The 17961-nt window shown below is 40.6% G+C and overlaps 1 protein-coding gene across 2 annotated transcripts in view; it reads left to right on the top strand.

Annotated features, from left to right (window-relative positions):
* The window catches only part of LOC115397842 (protein unc-13 homolog B-like), a 169046-nt gene that overhangs the window by 130343 nt on the left and 20742 nt on the right, over positions 1-17961 (top strand). Inside the window, exons 26-34 of one of the 2 annotated variants that reach the window (XM_030104322.1) lie at positions 145-404; positions 1092-1177; positions 1329-1364; positions 3678-3719; positions 5011-5137; positions 5264-5360; positions 8035-8178; positions 12639-12716; positions 12830-12907. In XM_030104322.1, coding sequence (XP_029960182.1) covers positions 145-404; positions 1092-1177; positions 1329-1364; positions 3678-3719; positions 5011-5137; positions 5264-5360; positions 8035-8178; positions 12639-12716; positions 12830-12907 — 948 coding nt within the window. The remainder of the gene's footprint in view (positions 1-144; positions 405-1091; positions 1178-1328; positions 1365-3677; positions 3720-5010; positions 5138-5263; positions 5361-8034; positions 8179-12638; positions 12717-12829; positions 12908-17961) is intronic. The other variant, XM_030104323.1, reaches the window with a different exon arrangement.

The raw sequence follows: 17961 nt of genomic DNA, 5'->3' as shown, positions 1-17961 counted from the left end.
CGTTGACTTCAGTGCTTGATTGAGTGTGCAGGATTGTGTCACATTGAGATTAGTGACTTAGTAATAATAACAATAAAATATTGAATGTGTAATGTATTAAACTTAAACTCATTTAGTCCGTTTTAAATTTTTCTCCTCTTGCAGCCTGAACCCGAGAAGAAAAAGAAGAAGAAAAAGAAGGAAAAGGCTGAGGGCGAGGAAGAAGAGGATAAAGAAGGAGAGGACGAAGAAGAGGATGAGGAGGAGGGGGAGGAAGAGGAGGAGGAGGAGGAGAAGAAAGAGGAGGGCCAGCCGGAGGAGCAGGGCCCAAGCATCCAGAATCTGGACTTCTGGCCAAAACTCATCACGCTCATCGTGTCCATCATCGAGGAGGACAAGAACTCGTACACACCCATCATCAACCAGTCCGTGAACACGTCTCCATTTCCTTTAACCGGCTTCTCGTGTTGAAATGATGATGATGATATCTGAGGTTTTGATGATTTTAAAACCAAATTTTGCTGACACTGATACAACCCAGCTTCACTACTGACGCAGTATTTAATACTGATGACGTTAAATCACATTTAAATCATGAAACAGTACTTTTGTCAGCCTGTTGATGGGGCTGCTGTTGTTTTATTTCTTGAACAGATTTTTTTCCATTTGCAGGAGCCCATGTGTCTATACAATGCTTAAAAACAGAAATGTGACTGTTCTACACAATTATCTGAACTCGAGCCAACTGACAGTCATGTTGACGACGTGCAAACAAGCTAAGCTTTCACGCCCAAGGAAAAAATTCCAATCCTACATCCACCAAATCCCAATTTTTTTGTCTTCAGCTTGTTTCTCCACGCGCGTTCTCCAGTCACAGCATGTTATTCTGCATCAGCCCGTCTGTTTCTGATGTAACGTTTTGGTTTTCAGACAGATTCATGAGGAGTTACACACTAAAAAACAGGATGTATTTAGACAATTTGTGGAAACATCGTTCCCAGAGAAATGACATTAGGCTGTTTAAAAAAATAAATAAATAAATAAATAAACTGCCTCCCACAGCAAGACGGCAGAACTAACACTTCCTGCCTGCGACTTCTCTCTGCCCTCAGATTCCCTCAGGAGCTGAATGTGGGTAAAGTCAGTGCGGAGGTCATGTGGCTGCTCTTCGCTCAGGACATGAAATATGCCCTGGAGGGTAAGACTCTGTGCGCGTGTGCGTGCGCGTGCGTGTGCGTGTGCTTGAAAGACTGAACTCAGACCATCCAGAGCTTTCAATCAATTACTGCTGGGATGTTTTCACATCATCTTCTCTTCCTCCCGCCTCCGCCTGCTCTCCTCTCTGTCAGTTCTGGATAAAATCGATCACTACCGCTGGAACAACGGTGAGGTTTTGAACGGAAACGTCGTGCCGATCCGCCGCCTCGGACGCCTAATGAAAGCTGATTCTGTCTGAATTACAATGAGAGGAGTGAAGCAGCCATGAAAACCGGCTTCATTACTGCTGGTGAAGTCGCGTCAGAGCTGCACTGGGAGGGAGAAGGCTGCAGGATCTTTTAACCGGGTTAACGGCACATTTTCAGAAATAACCACTTAAAAAAGGCAATTGGAGAAGCTATTGTAGTTTTTTATGCACGTATCTAAAAAAAAACCATTTTTTTATGCACGAAAACAAATGGAAGCTACAGTTAAAACGTCAATGTTATTGTCATTTATGCGAAATACAGAAGAGACAGTCATGTGGCAGCTGTCGACGGTAGAGTCACAAATACAGTCCAACAGCCTCTGAGACATTTTGTAGAATAACAGGACGATCTAATCGGACTAAACTGGGCAGATAAATCAAAGGCTGTCGAAGTTTCTCCTTTATGAAAGGAAAAAAATAAATAAAACAGTCCAAGAAATGTCACATTTTGTGCTCTGTGGATTCAAAGAAAGCTTTATAAGTGCTGAAAGACACCAGACAAAATGTTCAGAGGAAAGATGTCATTCTACTCTTAAACACTTGACATGTATCATTTGATATACAGTACCGATCATCCAGTAAAAACAGTTTTGCATCTGGTGTTTGGGTTATTTTCAGCATAAATCTGTTCTTTATCATCCATATTGTGTACGTTGTGAGCAGCAAGTCAGGATATTATATCCATTAACACTGTTTAATCATGATGTGCTATAAATCAAAAATGTTGAAATTTGAAAGTATTAATTTTACTAAAACCCCATAATGTATATTATCAAACATTTTGGAGGATTTGGTTTATTTTTGGCTGATAAATACATAATTGCTGTTTGGTTTTTTTTGTGAGTTTTTTTCCACCTTATCTATCTTTGTTTAATGTTGTAATTAAACGACCTGAGACACCATGAATGATCTCAGTGAAATTGTAATTGAAAATTGAAACTAGTAATCTGATGTTAAATTGAAGCTTTCGGCTGATTTGGATATTTGACAGTGAAGGTTTTAGACAACCCATTCACAGCGAATCAGAGGGAATTTCCAGCAGTGTTTTCCAACTTGAGGTCCAGGACACTCGTGATGGGACACCAGTCAGACCTGCAAAACTCACCGTCGCTGCTTTGTGTTTTCACTGGAGCGACGTGTCCATCAGCGGTGGGCTTCACTGTGATGTTCTGGCTGATTGGGATTATAGATTGTAGCTTTTTCTGAGGCCAAACGATTTATAGGGAGAACATTTGATTGTCTTGGTATTCACCTGAGAGACTGTAGAAACTTAAGCTTTGAAGCTTCATTAATTATAAGCTTTACTGCAGTGGATTAGGTTTATTAAAGGACATCAGATTAAGTGTGGCTGATTTATTGTGTATCGTGCTGAAATGTTACCACATCAGGAAATGTTGGGAATAACTAACACTTTATTTGAAGCCCCCCTGTAGAACACATTATAAGTACATTTATAAAGCATCATAATGCCATTATAACACGTGTAGCTGCAGTTATAAACATTCATAGATGATCACAATGCCAGGACCTAACCCTGACCCTAACCCTGACCCTGACCCTGACCCTGACCCTGACCCTATGCTGTATAGTGGGTTATAAAGCATTGTGATCATGTATGAGTGTTTATAACTACTTATAATGTGTTATACCGGGTGCTTACCGGAATAACATTTTTTTAAGGCCACTTAATCCAAAGATACAACTTTATTTTCCTTAAAGTTGTGTTTTGACTTTAATGATAATATTTTCATTTAGCATTTGTCTTTTTTCCTGGCAGTTTAACTTCTTTGCCTACACTTTGGCCTCGGTCCTGACATTTTCAACTCTCCTATTGGCATTTGACTTTAGTCTATTGACAGTTTGAATTCTTTTCACTCTCTATTTCTGGTATTTCTCAAGATATCGATCCCTGTGTGACAGTTCAGTTTATTTTGACGTTTAACCTTCTTTGCACTTTTCACATTTTCATTTCCGACTTTTTGCCTGGTGTGTGAAACACTTTCAGTTTCGTAGAAAGGTTTCCTCCAAACATATTAGAATTAATAGATATTCTTGTAGATTAAATCAGATTTGGAACCCGTGAAGCCCTTAAACTCCCGATATCGTGTTTCTTCATATAGCCCGCCTTCCAACCCTGCTTTGATTTCTTCTTCCATGAAGCTTCTCTCATTTCTCTCATTGCATCATGTCTTCTGCTCTTGTCTGATTTCTCATTGTTTGTGTTGCATCTCAGCTCCCAAAACATTTCGCATCCGCAGAATTGATTTTTATGCCGGTAAGACAGTGTGTGTGTGTGTGTGTGTGTGTGTGTGTGTGTGTGTGTGTGTGTGTGTGTGTGTGTGTGTGTAGTTTATAGCTCTGTTTCGTATCTTAGCCAAGGCTAACATTCCCATATTAAAGTCTTAAAATATTTGAAATGGCAAATGGACTTTACTGTAATTTACTTTACTGTTTGTTTTAACAAAATGATGTTAATCTGAGGAAATGTGGGTGAATCATAGTGGAAAAACTTAAAAGGTTGACAATGTAACTGGGTGCAGAACGTTTTCAGATAATTTCAGTTTTCTGTATGTTGTCTTCAGATGAAAAAGCTCGGACACCATTGGTGTCGACTTTCTGCGAAAAGTCAAATTCAGTCAAATCAGGGGTTTAAATTTTAACAATTACTGATTGAAATGAAATATTAATGTGAGTTTGCAAATGTTTTTATAATTGTACCATCCGTTTACTTCCAGTATTTGGTGTAATTTTGTTGCTGTTGATGGTGCCTGAAGTTTGATGACGTTTTTACCCGGAAATCTATGAGTCTTTGTCTTTTCTGGTGGGGGACAAACTGCCAGGTGTGAAACGGTCCTGCAGAAGCAGGTCCATGCAGATCTGAAGTGAGTTAATGCCATTTTTCAGAGGGCATTTTAAAAACTCGGATTATGACGTGATCAGTGTCAAAAATGTTAAAATGTCAGAATAATGTTAGAACAGCTATGCTGGATTAGCAGGTTTACATGTTTAAACATCAGTTTTTTTTTATCGTAAAATAAAAATAAACCGATGATAGTGGTTGAGCTGTTGTCCTGTCTGTTCCTGATGAGCTGCGCAGGGCCGAGTTCAAACCATTTTTATTTTTAATAAAACCAACATGAAAACATCCACAGACAACATTTGGATTGAAACCACATTAATTCCCCATCGAGCAATAAGTCCATAGTTGTTGGATATCTTTGGAACTGTTGGGTGTTTTACTTCGTTTGCTGCTTGTTTTGGTAACGTTGCACAAAGACGATTCACAACCTAACTTCGGAATTCAGTAACTCAGTCTTTTTGTTTGACTCATTTAAAAAATCAAATATTTAGAATTGAGAGATACTTACAAATACTCTACAGATCAACACGTATTTAGTCTCAGAGCTCAGTTCAAGCACACTTTCTGCAGAACCAGCTTAAAAAAAAATTATATCTGCATCAGTCTGAAGCGAGCAGAGACACAGAATCGTTTCATGCTGAAACAAAGTGAGAGATATTTTAAAGCTGCTTCTCACACAAAACCTGACTTTTCTCCTCTTTAACAGAACACGAGAAGCACCGACTCTGCAAGACCGCCGACTACATGAACCTGCACTTTAAGGTCAAGTGGCTTTACAACGAGTACGTGAAGGAGCTGCCCGCCTTCGCAGACGCCGTGCCCGACTACCCCGCGTAGGACGCACACTCACGTCCCGACACTACAGTTCAAGTATAATCCCAATTATTGATCTTATTGAGGTGGAGGTGGTGTGTGTGCGTGCGTGCGTGCGTGTGTGTGTTTTCTTGGTGATGCTGCAGGTGGTTCCTGCAGTTCGTCCTGGCCTGGCTGGCCGAGAACGAGGAGGTTTCCATGGAGTTCATGCACGGAGCGCTGGAGAGAGACAAGAGAGAAGGAGTGAGTCCCACTTTTCTGCAAATGCCTCCGTGATTTTAATCAAGACAAAGTGAGAATCTGTGGATTCAGTCAGGTTTATTTGCAGCTGACAACAAACAAAATGCTTTGTTCAAGCTGGATCAGCCCCAGCAGAATGTGAAAGGAGAATATTTCTGGAAATAATGGATGTTTGACCTCTTTTGAGCGGTATAAGAAAGAAGGAAATAAGCGATTTGACTTGGTCTTTTCACTGAGCTGAGAGTAGCAGTTTGACTGAAGTAACATCAAGGCCAGTGATCCCCAACTGAAGCTGTTTGAACACCGAAACCGAGAAGTTTTACTCCACCATATCTGAATACAGAAAAAAGGTTTTCAAGGTCGGCTGTGAAAAACGCTCCTGTATTAAATACCTATGAAACCAGGAGAAAAGTGTTACTTTACTGAGCTTAAGATGTTTGCTGTATTCCTTCTCTCTATCACGCAGCCAGATGACAAAATTCATTTGAACTGAATGAACAGGAAGTCTGTAACAGATGTGGTTTGTGAAGTTTTAACTGTTCATTTTGTTCTTAAAGATTTATCTCTGGGTCTTTAGGTTTAGAAAATTAAAGTAGCAGCATTAAACCTGGCTCAAAATAAACTTCTAATCCTGATACCCGGGTTTGGGGGAGTTAAATCCAGGCTTTTTATGTCCTTGAGTCATATTTCATTGAAGTCAAAAGCGCTTCATAAAGCAAAAACTACTGTGACTGAATGAATGAATAATTCTATTGGTGAATTATCTTAGCATCAGTGCACCATATGGATCAGGCAGATTCATTTCCAATAAACCACAGTCACCTCACCGTTTCGTAGCTGGAGACAGATGTGCCTCCACAATCATGGGTTTGACAAGCATGAAGAGAAACGTGGATTTTCTGTGTAGACAACAGTTTTACTGTAGCATGAAATCAAAGCGCGAGCAGCCATGCTTCCCCTCCGATGCTACAAGACAACTGTACTTCCATAGCTGATGTCTGTCTCATTTAGCACTGAAAAGGGGCTTCGTCTTGTTAATCCCCTTCACTTATACACATACACACACACACACACACACACACACACATTCACACACACACTCACACATTAATGCTAACAGAGCTGCAAGCCGTCCACTTGAGGAAATTTAAGATTCTGGCATAACGAAACCTCAAGTCAAGGCGGGGCTCAAGCAGACTGTTTTGTCAACAAATATGTTATATCTGCACTCTAAACACACCAAAATACACACACATCTGCATACAAATTTAAATCCAAACCTGCAGCCAGCTGTGTAACAACATGAGCAGTGGCTTGGACTCATGCTGGATCAGATGCACTGGCGTCCAGTTTCCTTGCAGATGTACATAAACTCAGTTTGAAGCTCAATGCTAACGGCGAGCTAACTCTCTGCCTGCTGCTAATTTTCATTGACCATCTGTGAGTTGTAATATCCTGACATTGACAGCTTTGGTACCACTGGTGTGTGAATGAGTCTAAGTGCTGACTAAACTGAACACATTAAAGTCAATCAAAAGCAGAAGAAGTTGTTTAACTGAGATCTGCCTGTTTTAATGTGCTCAATAGAACCAAAGCTCCATGTCTCTTTCCACAAATCTGCTTTATCATTCTTTGTTATTAAGAAGCACTTTTGCTACAAAGAAATACACTAAACACACATTTCCTTACTTTCTCTGTTCTTTTTAATAATCACTCATAGCTGAAGTTTCCACTTAAGATACTTTTTTCTTTTTATTTTTCGTTAATTGGGTTTCCATCAGACCGTGAAACACAAAAGCTTATTGTAATTTTAAAAAGTGCATCTAGTCAATTCTAATGACAGTGAGAAGGCAATAGAAAAAAAAAACAGTAAAACAGTGAAGCAAACAAAGCAAAAACTCCAAAGAAAAATAATAGTCATTAAAAAATAATTTTAAAAAGGCCAACAAAACATAAGTGATAGTGCCTTTTAAAGATGAGGTAGGTTTTAAAAATGATCTTCAGGAGTACCGCCGGCCAGGTGCACAGGTTTTACACAACTGAAGATTCCTGAGAAACTGATGTGAAAGTGAAAAAGAATCTGGGAGCTGCTGAAAAGACACAAAGCTTCACAAGCCCCCAAATCTGACCACATGAAGAGATCACCGTCTGTCGAGGATGGAGGGAAGACGATATGTAACCAGTGTCACGTTTTAACTGCAGGAAATTAAGAAAGCCCAAAACTGATCCGCCGCAGAGGACATCCGAAAGTGTAAACAGTAGAAAGAAAACCAGCTGTTTGTCAATAGAATCAGTTCTTTAAACTGATTTCGTAAGAAATGAAACATGACTGAGAGCAGCGTCTTGAAAGCAGCTTCACTGGTCTTTTCTCATGGGAACGTTTATTAAAGCTTCACTCGTGGATTGTAAAGGCTATTAAAGATTTTTAGGCATTCCGGGATGTATGAATGTATGAAACCACTGTAAAGATGCTAAAACAGGCATTATATGTTACATGTTTCTTTCAAGTACTCGAGCTGCAGTATTTTGAACCACTCAGTTGTGCTGGCAGAGAATTTAGAGTTGTCCAGAACATTCTTATGTCCATACAACTCCCTGATCCGGCAAACTCAAGATCGGATTGGAATCTACCGTACACTATTAAGACATTGAAGTTTTACCGTCCTTCCTCCTGCAGTTCCAGCAGACGTCCGAGCACGCTCTGTTCTCCAGCTCGGTGGTGGACATCTTCACTCAGCTCAACCAGAGCTTTGAGATCATCAGGAAGCTGGACTGCCCGGACCCCACCGTGGTGGCCCACTACAACAGACGCTTCGCCAAGGTGAGCCGCGCAACGTCCCTATCGGTTCACATCAGACAGAGCAATGACCCTTCAGCTCCTCTCTCAACTGCACGAATGAAGCAGACGGCATGTTTCTGACGGACATGACTCGCGTGTAGTGTTTCTTCTTATTAGTGACCCATTAAGAGATAAATGCTCTCCCCTTTGTTCTGCTGCAATGAACTACAAATGCACCACTCTTAGGTTTTAAGAGGCTTCAGATCTGTTTCTCTGGGTTATATGTCAGTACAAGGCAGATGAGTAGAAAGCGTGCCTCTGGTATACATAATATTTGCATGTACTGTGTATCTTGTTTCAATTAGCAGCCAGTCGGGACAAACTTTAAGGATGCCACATTTTTTTAATTGCAGAATGAGAATTTACTGTTACTGTTATTGACAATAAAAAGCTGAATCTGCCGAATCATTACGTTATATTTCCCATGGAGGTTTACTATTCATTCGTATCTTTTTATTTTGATTTCTTATTGAGAATTACAAGAAAAAAAACTGATCCTGGAAGAAGAAACGAAGAAACCCACTGGAGTATTGAAAAGCAACCATAAGACATGACAGAATTCAGTGGTACTCACTGAAAAAAGAAGAAAATTCTGAACAAGAAGGGGGGAAATAAAAAATTTTCCCCAGTGGTAAAAGTCATTACTTCCTATATACACAAAAACTTTCCGGCTCAAAACTCTGCCTCTAAGAATTTTATAATTATACGTGATAAGTTCTGCCTAAATTTCTGGTTTTCTCTCAGTTCTACTGAAATCTCTCAGTTGTCCCCAACTGAAACTCACAGTCCTTGCAGAGATCTTCACTGCGAGCGTTATCTCTCACACACTGACTCACAAAGTTCATGTTTCTTTCTGTGTGTAATGTAAATCAGCCATATCACACAGTGCAGAAGCTTTGATGTGACTTCCTTTTCTTCGAATGCAAATGAAGGCTGTTGCTTTTAGGCGCGGCTATTAAATCAAGCAAACCTTTCTCTGGAGCGCGTGTGTGTGTGTGTGTGTGTGTATGTGGCTGGATCGATATGGGACTCATTAAATAAAGAATGGCTAATGTAAGCCATCACTCTGAGCCGTCCATTTCTCCGTCGCCTCCCCTCCACCCGCTCTCCATTGGCTGCCACTCAGCTCATGTTAATCCTGCTTTTCGTCTCGTCCTCTTCTGTCTCTCCACCTCACACACGTCTCTCAAGCTCCCAGCATTTTTACATGGTTTCCCTCTCTGTGTGCTTCCGTTTCTTCCCTGCCATCACATTTTTTCGTGGTTTGTATCCGAGTAACCGCCCCCCGTCGTTCATCTGGGATTTGAGGCGACCTGCCGACGTGAGAGACCAGTGGACCAGCTGCTGGAAACACTGCAGCCACATGGTTAATGCGTGACGGTGACGTCCGGCCGACTCAGCAGAAAGCAGTGATCTCTCTCAGTGAGCCGCCAGACACTGCCAACTAACCCCAGCACTTTTTGACATTTGTGTCCAAGTTTGAGTTGCGTTAGTGATTTATTCAAAAGTCCCTGAACAGGATTTAATGTAAACAAACCTGACATTCGCCGTTTCTCGGTAAATGTGGTTATTGTTTGGTTCCTGACTTACAGCTTGGCATGGTTAAGCACTTCACCTGACACTTTCTGGAAACTGAGCTTTTTGTCATGGTTTTTATCTACCATGAGTGTCTAGTTAGCAAGTGATAGCATACAAGATGCTAAGACTGGCCCAGTTTCCATGGGTGTTTTTTCAATCCGATTGAAAACAATCATGTTAAACGCACGTGTATACAGGGACGGCATACAAAGTGTTCCACAATGAATCCTCGTCAAACGGATTATACGCCTCCTGTGACATGCTCACAAAGTCTCTCGTGGAACTTTCAGGCCTTTAGCTTTGCAGCCAGCAGTCCTCAGCGCCGAGCAGAAAGTTGTTATCTGCTGGATATCCACTCAAAAAATGTTCCAACATCTCCATGATACGGTGGTCAAGGAGTGAGTGCTCCCCAGCCGGAGTACCGCGGCGCCGGCACGTCCCGGTGTAAAGCACCTGGAGTGTTCTGTGAGTCTTATTTGAACATCTGCTGTTACCAGCATGTGTTTACACAGGGTTCGTCACTCGTTAACATGGGAGCCAGTTAATCCATAACACCGGCCAGGTGGTCTGCTAGTAGTCTGCCACAGAGCTCTTTGAACAACTTGCTGTTGCGTGATTTACGACCATCTCACCTCTCCAGTGTTTCTTTCTCTCGAGGTTTTTATATAAAAAGTGTTTCTCAACCGCCGTCGAGTTCTTCTGCTTGATTTTGTCTGTCCTGCTTCATGTTTACGTCATCACGTCACTACATACGAGGGGATGCGTTCGTGGAACAAATATGTGATACAGAGCAGATTTTCGATTGGTGTACAGCACCTCGTACAATCCGCTCCGAGTGATCCACTCGGGCGTTTATACGACACATTTACAATCCGCTTTTCTCTACAATCTGATTATACGGGGCCCATGTCAACGTGGCCACTGAGAAGCTGTTGGTTTACACAGGAGGTCAAACATAAGATATTTGATCCAAAACTGTCCCGTCAATCCAGCCCCACAAAACTGTTCAAATTCTAAAGAGACCATTGATTTTTTAAACACATCACAACGCTGAGACCCGAGCTGAGACAACGGTGATGCTGCAGTGAAAGCTAGCTAACTAGCATCAGCCGCAAAGTGATGCTGTCAGGGTGACTTTTTGAATGAATGAATGAATGAATGAATGTCTTTATTTCGAGCCGGACAAAGAAAAAGAAGAAAAAAACAAAACAAACAAAACAAACTTCAACTTCCAGGAAACTAAAAACAGCAACGAAAGAAGTGAAAAAAACCCCAAAAACAATGAATGGATCGGCTCCAGCTCAAAAGTGAGTCTGCAGAAGCCGAGCTTATTTAAACCCCCCCCCCTTTTTTTCTTCAAGACACAACTTGTGAAATATGTATGACTGACATTTCAGCAAATGTTCTTCAAAACTTAAAAATAGTTGTAGAAAAATGTAACACTGCTGTCACCCTCAATTTATATACAATTTAACATCTGAAGATACATTTTTGAATACCAACACCCCAATTTTCTATACAATTTTATATAGGAAGATATATATGTATGTATATATATAAATATATTAGTGCTGTCACTTTTAATCGCGATTAATCCATTGAGGTCTGCCAATTGGGTCAAAGAAAAGAACTAAAGGATAATAGTGTTTTTTCCTGACATTGGGACTGATTTATGAGAATTAGATTCTTCATTGCAATTAATCTCAACTTTAAAAAAGTTAATTGTTGACAGTTCTCCATGAATTAATCACGATTAAATTGCGATCAATGCGATTAAAACTGACAGCACTAATATATATATATATATATATATATATATATATATATACATATAATTTGATACATGCATCCACATATACACATACATATATACACACATACACACACATACATACATACACTTTGTCAAAACATGCATAATATGACAGCTATCAGCAAAGTTTTTTGGACATTTCTCTCAATTTTGAAGCACAGGGTTTCATTAAAATTGGTTTTATGATGAGATTTTTGGCATTTTCAGTAGTATATTTTCATGAAATGTAGACATTTTCTTTATGGTTACTCTGAGACACAATATTTAAAAGTCTCTTTTTGACCAGAACGTTCCACTCAAGATGAGTTTGAACTTTATGTGGCCCCTGAACTAAATATATACATAGTGCAGTCTTTTTATTGAATTTCTTCACATATATTTTCCATGGTTTTAGTAAATAATCTCAGGACCGATCACCTTATCATCAGCTCCGACTGCAGCAAATCCCAGCAAAACATCTTCTTTTTGTGTTTTCACTTAATTCAGGTTTTCATTGTTTCCAGCAGCTTTCAAGCACACAAACTGAGGCTGGCTGGCACTTTGTGACGTGACATTGAGGCTCGTATTGCTTTAATCTACCCACATTATGCCACATTGACAGTTCTGTGTTTTAAACTAACTAAAGAGAAACTTCTTACACCCAGTACAGAAAAAATATCAGGCGAGGTGCCCTGAATGTAAAGATGGCACTTACACTACTGACAAAAAATGAGGAATATGTAGCCATTAGGTGAACTCAGTGGAAAAGGTTGAAGCTGCAGTGATGTTTTCTCATGAGGAGCATTTAAGTAGAAGTGTGTAAGGGTGATTTCCTTCTCTCAAGCAGTTGTTTGACAACAGCAGTGGAGGGTTTACCATAACAGCACACGTCTCTGTAATTTGCCATGTTCCCTTGAGCATCAGTTCCAGCTCCCCGTCAGCCAAACCAACTCCTAACAAAGTGTCTTCAGTGCTTGTATCAAACCATGTAAATGCTTCAACATCTGGATGTTTCATGAATAAAAACATGGACTCGGCCAGACGTTCCTTCACGTGTTGTGTCGCCCTGCAGACCATCACCAAAGTGCTGCTGCAGTACTGCGCCCTGCTGGTGAAGAGCTTCCCCTCCTACTGTGAGAAGGAGAAGATCGTGAGTACCACACAGTTTAATCCCTCCTGCCGCTGCCAGGGTTTTCTTTTGCTTCTGTCGATTTGTGTCTGCTCTGAATTCACCTGTTTCCTCGCTCGTCCGTCTTCCTCCAGCCCTGCGTGCTGATGAACAACATCCAGCAGATGAGGGTTCTCCTGGAGAAGATGTTCGAGTCGATGGGGGCAAAACAGGTGAGCATTAGCGTGTGTGAACGAAATATGGAAGTTCATATGGGTTTGAGGAGTTGGAGGAGGTGAACTGTTGTACCCGGCCAGAGAGACAGTTCACTGATGTGGATTTATTATCCGTGAAGGATCTGAGCGCCTGATCGTCTTTGACTGTTGATGCTCATCACAGCACTGGATCCTGAAGTGATTAAATTCAATCCAACTGGCTGTTATCATTCTGTCACACCAGTGTATATTTAGCACTTCAGAAGCAAAACATGTAAGTGATTGAGCCCAGAGAATTTATTTAACACGTACTGGGAGAGGAGTTTTCCTCAGTGGGAGCAGACTAAAGGCTGACTGGAGCGATCATTACAGACAGTATTAAACAGGAGCACATTAAAAAAACAGCTGTGTGTTAAGACTTTATTACATTTTACACAGGTGTGCTTTTCCTCTTTATAAAGTGGAAGGTCTGTGCACATTCTTGGTTCCAAGTGATTTCACTTTTTATTATTCATAGAGGTTTTTGGTCAGGTTTTCAAATGAAAAGGGAATTCAGAGTGATTTTGTTTATGATTTCAATACATTCAAAATACCGTATCCACCTGTTGACCACCTGGAGAGGCCACTGCTGGATTATTAAGGTTATAGTTACAATACAATTTGCTTCTTCATGCATAAATGTGCCCAAAGCTTATTTGGGAGTTAGCAAAATGCTGCAAGCTGCTCACACAGTGTCCTCTAAGCTTTTGTTGTGCAACACGCACAGGTTACACAACCTGTGAGTGTGACGTATGGGACTATGGACGTCTAAACTAAACAGGAATGTCTTCTCTGATTTTACCTGGTTCAGCTCAATCTCGATCTCTTTACAATAACCTTTTTACCTCAAGACATCAGCGCCCCATCGACCGGCCTGACCACACTTTGAGACCACCGCACTCCTTTATCACGGCTGTAATTGGTATTTAAGAGTGGCCGTCCGGCAGTAAAATAATAACTTCCTTTTAACTGCACTTTCAGTAGAATTATAAAATGCTGAACTAAATTAATGAAATTATTATTATTATTTTTTTTTTATCTAGTTGCTTTGGAAACATTCCCTTAAATTCTCTTAATTGCTGCTGCCATGATGTGGCAAATTTCTGATGAGAATAATAATGGTTCGCTTTCTCGTGAAGCTTTTGGTCTGAGTATGTGACAAAAAGTTATCAGATATGAGAGAGTGAAAAGAGGCTGATGTTTCTAAAACTTTCGTACAGATGAAAATCTTGTGCTTGTCTGTCTGTGTTTGACCTCTGCTGGACTTTACAGGCTGTAATCTGCTTTTACCTGGAGGCATCCGTTTACGTCACGAAACTTTTCAATTAAAAATGCGTTGTCTTCGCGTTTTCCTTCACAGAAATGTTCATATTTATAACGTATTTATGTTAGTAAAACCAGTAAATAAAGATTAGCTCGTTTCTGAACAAATGCCATAAAACAAGCTGACAGCTCTGCGGGGAGCAGCTTATTTCCGCTGGAAACTCATCGTGTGTCTTTTTCTTTTCAGTTCACTGCTGAGGAGGAGAGGGTACGTCTGAGCTGCTCTGTTTTCCCTCGTTCAGTCAGAGAGAAGTTGTCCCTCTTCCTCCCTCCAGTGCTGTGCTTAAAAATAGCTGAGAATTACTTTTCCTCGTCTTTCCCTGAGACGCAGTTAGACATCCACTTGGTGTTGTTGGTGTAAAACTGAAGAAGCTGCTGCTTTTTTTCTCCTAAAGCTTGAGAATGAGGAGGAGCCCGATGAGTGCGATGAAGAGGTGGGTGCCTCAGGATTCCATCGTGGTTTTAAATATCGAGTGAACGGCTTCGTTGAATTTCATTACCGTCTCACTGCAGTGGTTAATGTTCTTGTAAAGACAAACACTCTCACTTTATAAACTGAGAAAAAATATAGACTCTTATTGAAGCAATATGACAGGAGATGGAGTGTTTCTGTGCTGAACACCAGTGTCAGCAGTGGAGCCCATTGTGTTGATCGAGTAACGGATAAGCTCGGCTGCTCTGCGGAGGCCAACTCCATTCATTTTATCGACAACACGAAGTTCACACATCACATGCACTGTTCTTCAGCCCCCAAAACAGCTGGACTGGAACAAAATTCTCTGAAGTTTATTGCAACTGGCAAACTATTTAACAATAGAATTAATAAAAAAAAAGGGTGTAAAATAGCATAAAAACACTTGTTTGTACACATATTCACTGATCAGCAACCCACAGCGGAGAACAAACACCGTGGATCCATTCTGATTCAGTCAAGTTCACGGTTTTATGAAAATAGCAGAGGGGCAAACCCCAGCAGCTTTTCAAATAAGTCTTTCATCTATAAGATTGTAAATTAGGATCAATAATGACCATGTTGCTTTATGCTTCCACAATAACAATGGGTAGCGGCAAGGTTTGATCATGTATTGATATTTTTTTATATCTGTTTCTTGTTCATAACATCCTTTGTTTTTTGTTTGTTCTTCGTTTTATCATATAATTTTTTTCGCCCTCACCAGCCCATCTCTGACAACGAAGGGCAGGATAATATGGTGGGTAGGACAAGCCAGCAAAAACTTTGTCTTTTGGGGCTTTTTTGTTTTGTTTTACTAATTTATTTTGTCATTACTGTCTAAAAACTTTCTGTTTGGTTCTCTTGCTCGCTGATGTTTCTCACCGCCAGTCTGAAGCGTCCAAGGTGAGAGAGGTTTTCCAGGTCACGGTCTCTCATTGTCTGCTTTTCTTTCTGATGATGATTTTTTTTTTTGTTTTGTCTCATTTGACCCCGTTTTCTCTTTGCTTCGTTCTTGTCAAAACGCCAGTCTGGCTGCTCAGACTCGGAGGGATCGGAGGTAAGCAAGGCCTGCGTGGCCACCATAAGGCTCGGGGGCCATATGTGGCCCTTTAGCTCCGCTTGAGCGGCCGTCAGGGTGTCACCGGGGAATCCTAAATCACATGAAAAGTACCGCTGTTACTGGCTTCATTACATCTTAAATTCTTACAGTATTGTTTGTGTATTGCAGCTTAACTAGTCGAACTAGCAGTTGTTTCCTCACTAACTTGGTGTTTTCAAAGAAAGGCATCTAATGGAAAATGCATTTCTAGTTGCCGTGTTCACGGGCGTCAGACTACAGCGATAACACGATGACCGAATCAGAAAAAGCTTCCACTTTCTTTGCTAAAAACTGTAAATATAAGCATAAATTGTCCCCGATCAGACTTTATTTCTCTCTTTTAAACCCGTTGTGGATCTTTAGCCCCCCTCAGTGTCCCATCTGCTGCTCCCTAATCACAGTGGAATGAATCCCTCCATGGACTGGAAGCCAGATTCTCCATAAAGCCGCCCCACGCTGTCTGAATTCATTTAACGCAGGCTCCCTCCTCTGGCCAGAGCCTAATAGGCGAGACAGTGTGCTGCCAGATAAGTGAAACTGATAGCTTGTAAAATGTTGTGTTTAGCCGACGCTAAATGGCTTCTTGAGACAGTGGGGCTGTGGAGCGACTGTGGGGGGAGTCAGAGGGAAGCCGGTCGGTTTGGGTCTGGAATCCGAGCGCTTTGACAGATAAACTTCATCACAGTGGTGGGACAGCTGCAGATGTGGCTCCTTGGAGCTTCTGAGGCAGAGAATACATTTTAATTCTGCATATTTCTGACTGGCGTAGCGGTTAAAACTGCATCACAGCGAGAGACGGTGGAAATCAGTGTCATCGCGGGTGACAAAATTATAAATAAAACACATCGCTACATCAGCTGGAATGAAATCCGATCTCACAGGATTTATACTCGTATTCTCTTCTTTTTACACTATGAGGGAAATGAAACATTTTCCATTCTGTAATTCAGGTTTCACTTTTGCCAAATTTCTATATTCCCCTGAAACTCTTTAATTTATGAGATTTTCTTCACACAGTTCAAACACTAGAATGTTAATACATCCAGAGACCCTGGAATAAACATCAACCCCACCACAACTTCCTGAAGCAGTACGTAGCAGTGAGAGTGGTTTTAATTACAGTACTTTATCAATTTTATATATTGCAATGAATAAAAGTCTCACTTTATCATCCATGAATTATTTCTGCTTATTGTTGAGCGGAAAAGGTCATCATGAATTTATTATTTTGCTCTGGGGAAGAAGCTTCCACCCACATCAGCACAACTGTATCAACAACAGTCATCACGTTACAGGAAAAGGACAACATTTCTGCTTTCACCCTTTCAAATTCAGTTTATTATAAACTGCACTGATTTATATAAATAGTTACACACATTTGGTGTCTTGATTTATGTATGTTTGTGTATTCAAGCTCAGATTTACTCACTACATGACTGAGTTCTCTTAAATACTGTTCCTCTGAAACGCAGACGATTTGTTGAACTGTGTGTTTTGTAAAATTTATGAGTGTTAAATGTGTCTGTAATAGGATAATTAGGTATAAAACCATTTTTTAAATTCTACTCGTTCGTAGTCACTTCCCAATTTTCAACAAACTTTCAAACTTTCCTTGCTTCCTCCATGGCGCTCGCCTCTCGAGACGATTTTGATTAAATGATAAATGATGTTTATAAAAGAGAATCTTCTGATTCCTACTGAATGCAAAAAGCGGTCCAGGTGGATTCCAGTGTCTGAGAATGCTTTAAGCCTCTTCTTCAAGGTCTGTTTGTCGTGTTTTTCTTCAGACTCATGTGTTTTTTCTAGCAATCTGATGCACTTAATAGATGTTTTTACTCAGACTGCACAATACATCACAATGTTATTATCGTCCCATTTGCCACCAGCACAATATACACAGTATGCAATGAATTATCGTGCACTTTGCTTTCATGCAACATATTTGGCCGATCAGAGAGAAATGTACCTTAAGTACAACTGTGAGGTAAATATTCTACTTATAGCTGATTCCCTGTGGGCGAAGAACGAGTCATGGCAAAGAGAAACTGTTCAATGCAAACTGAAACCCAAAGTAGAAAGACATTAAGGTCGTTGTTGTTTTTTATTTTCTTCTCAGCACAGCCTTAGTTTTTACTTCACCATCAGGTGTTTGCTCAC

The sequence above is a fragment of the Salarias fasciatus genome, chromosome 12 (assembly GCF_902148845.1).
Source record: "Salarias fasciatus chromosome 12, fSalaFa1.1, whole genome shotgun sequence".
In the NCBI taxonomy this organism is placed as follows: Eukaryota; Metazoa; Chordata; class Actinopteri; order Blenniiformes; family Blenniidae; genus Salarias; species Salarias fasciatus.
The sequence above is the reverse complement of the archived record's forward strand: the minus strand, read 5'-3'. Positions and strand labels throughout refer to the sequence as shown.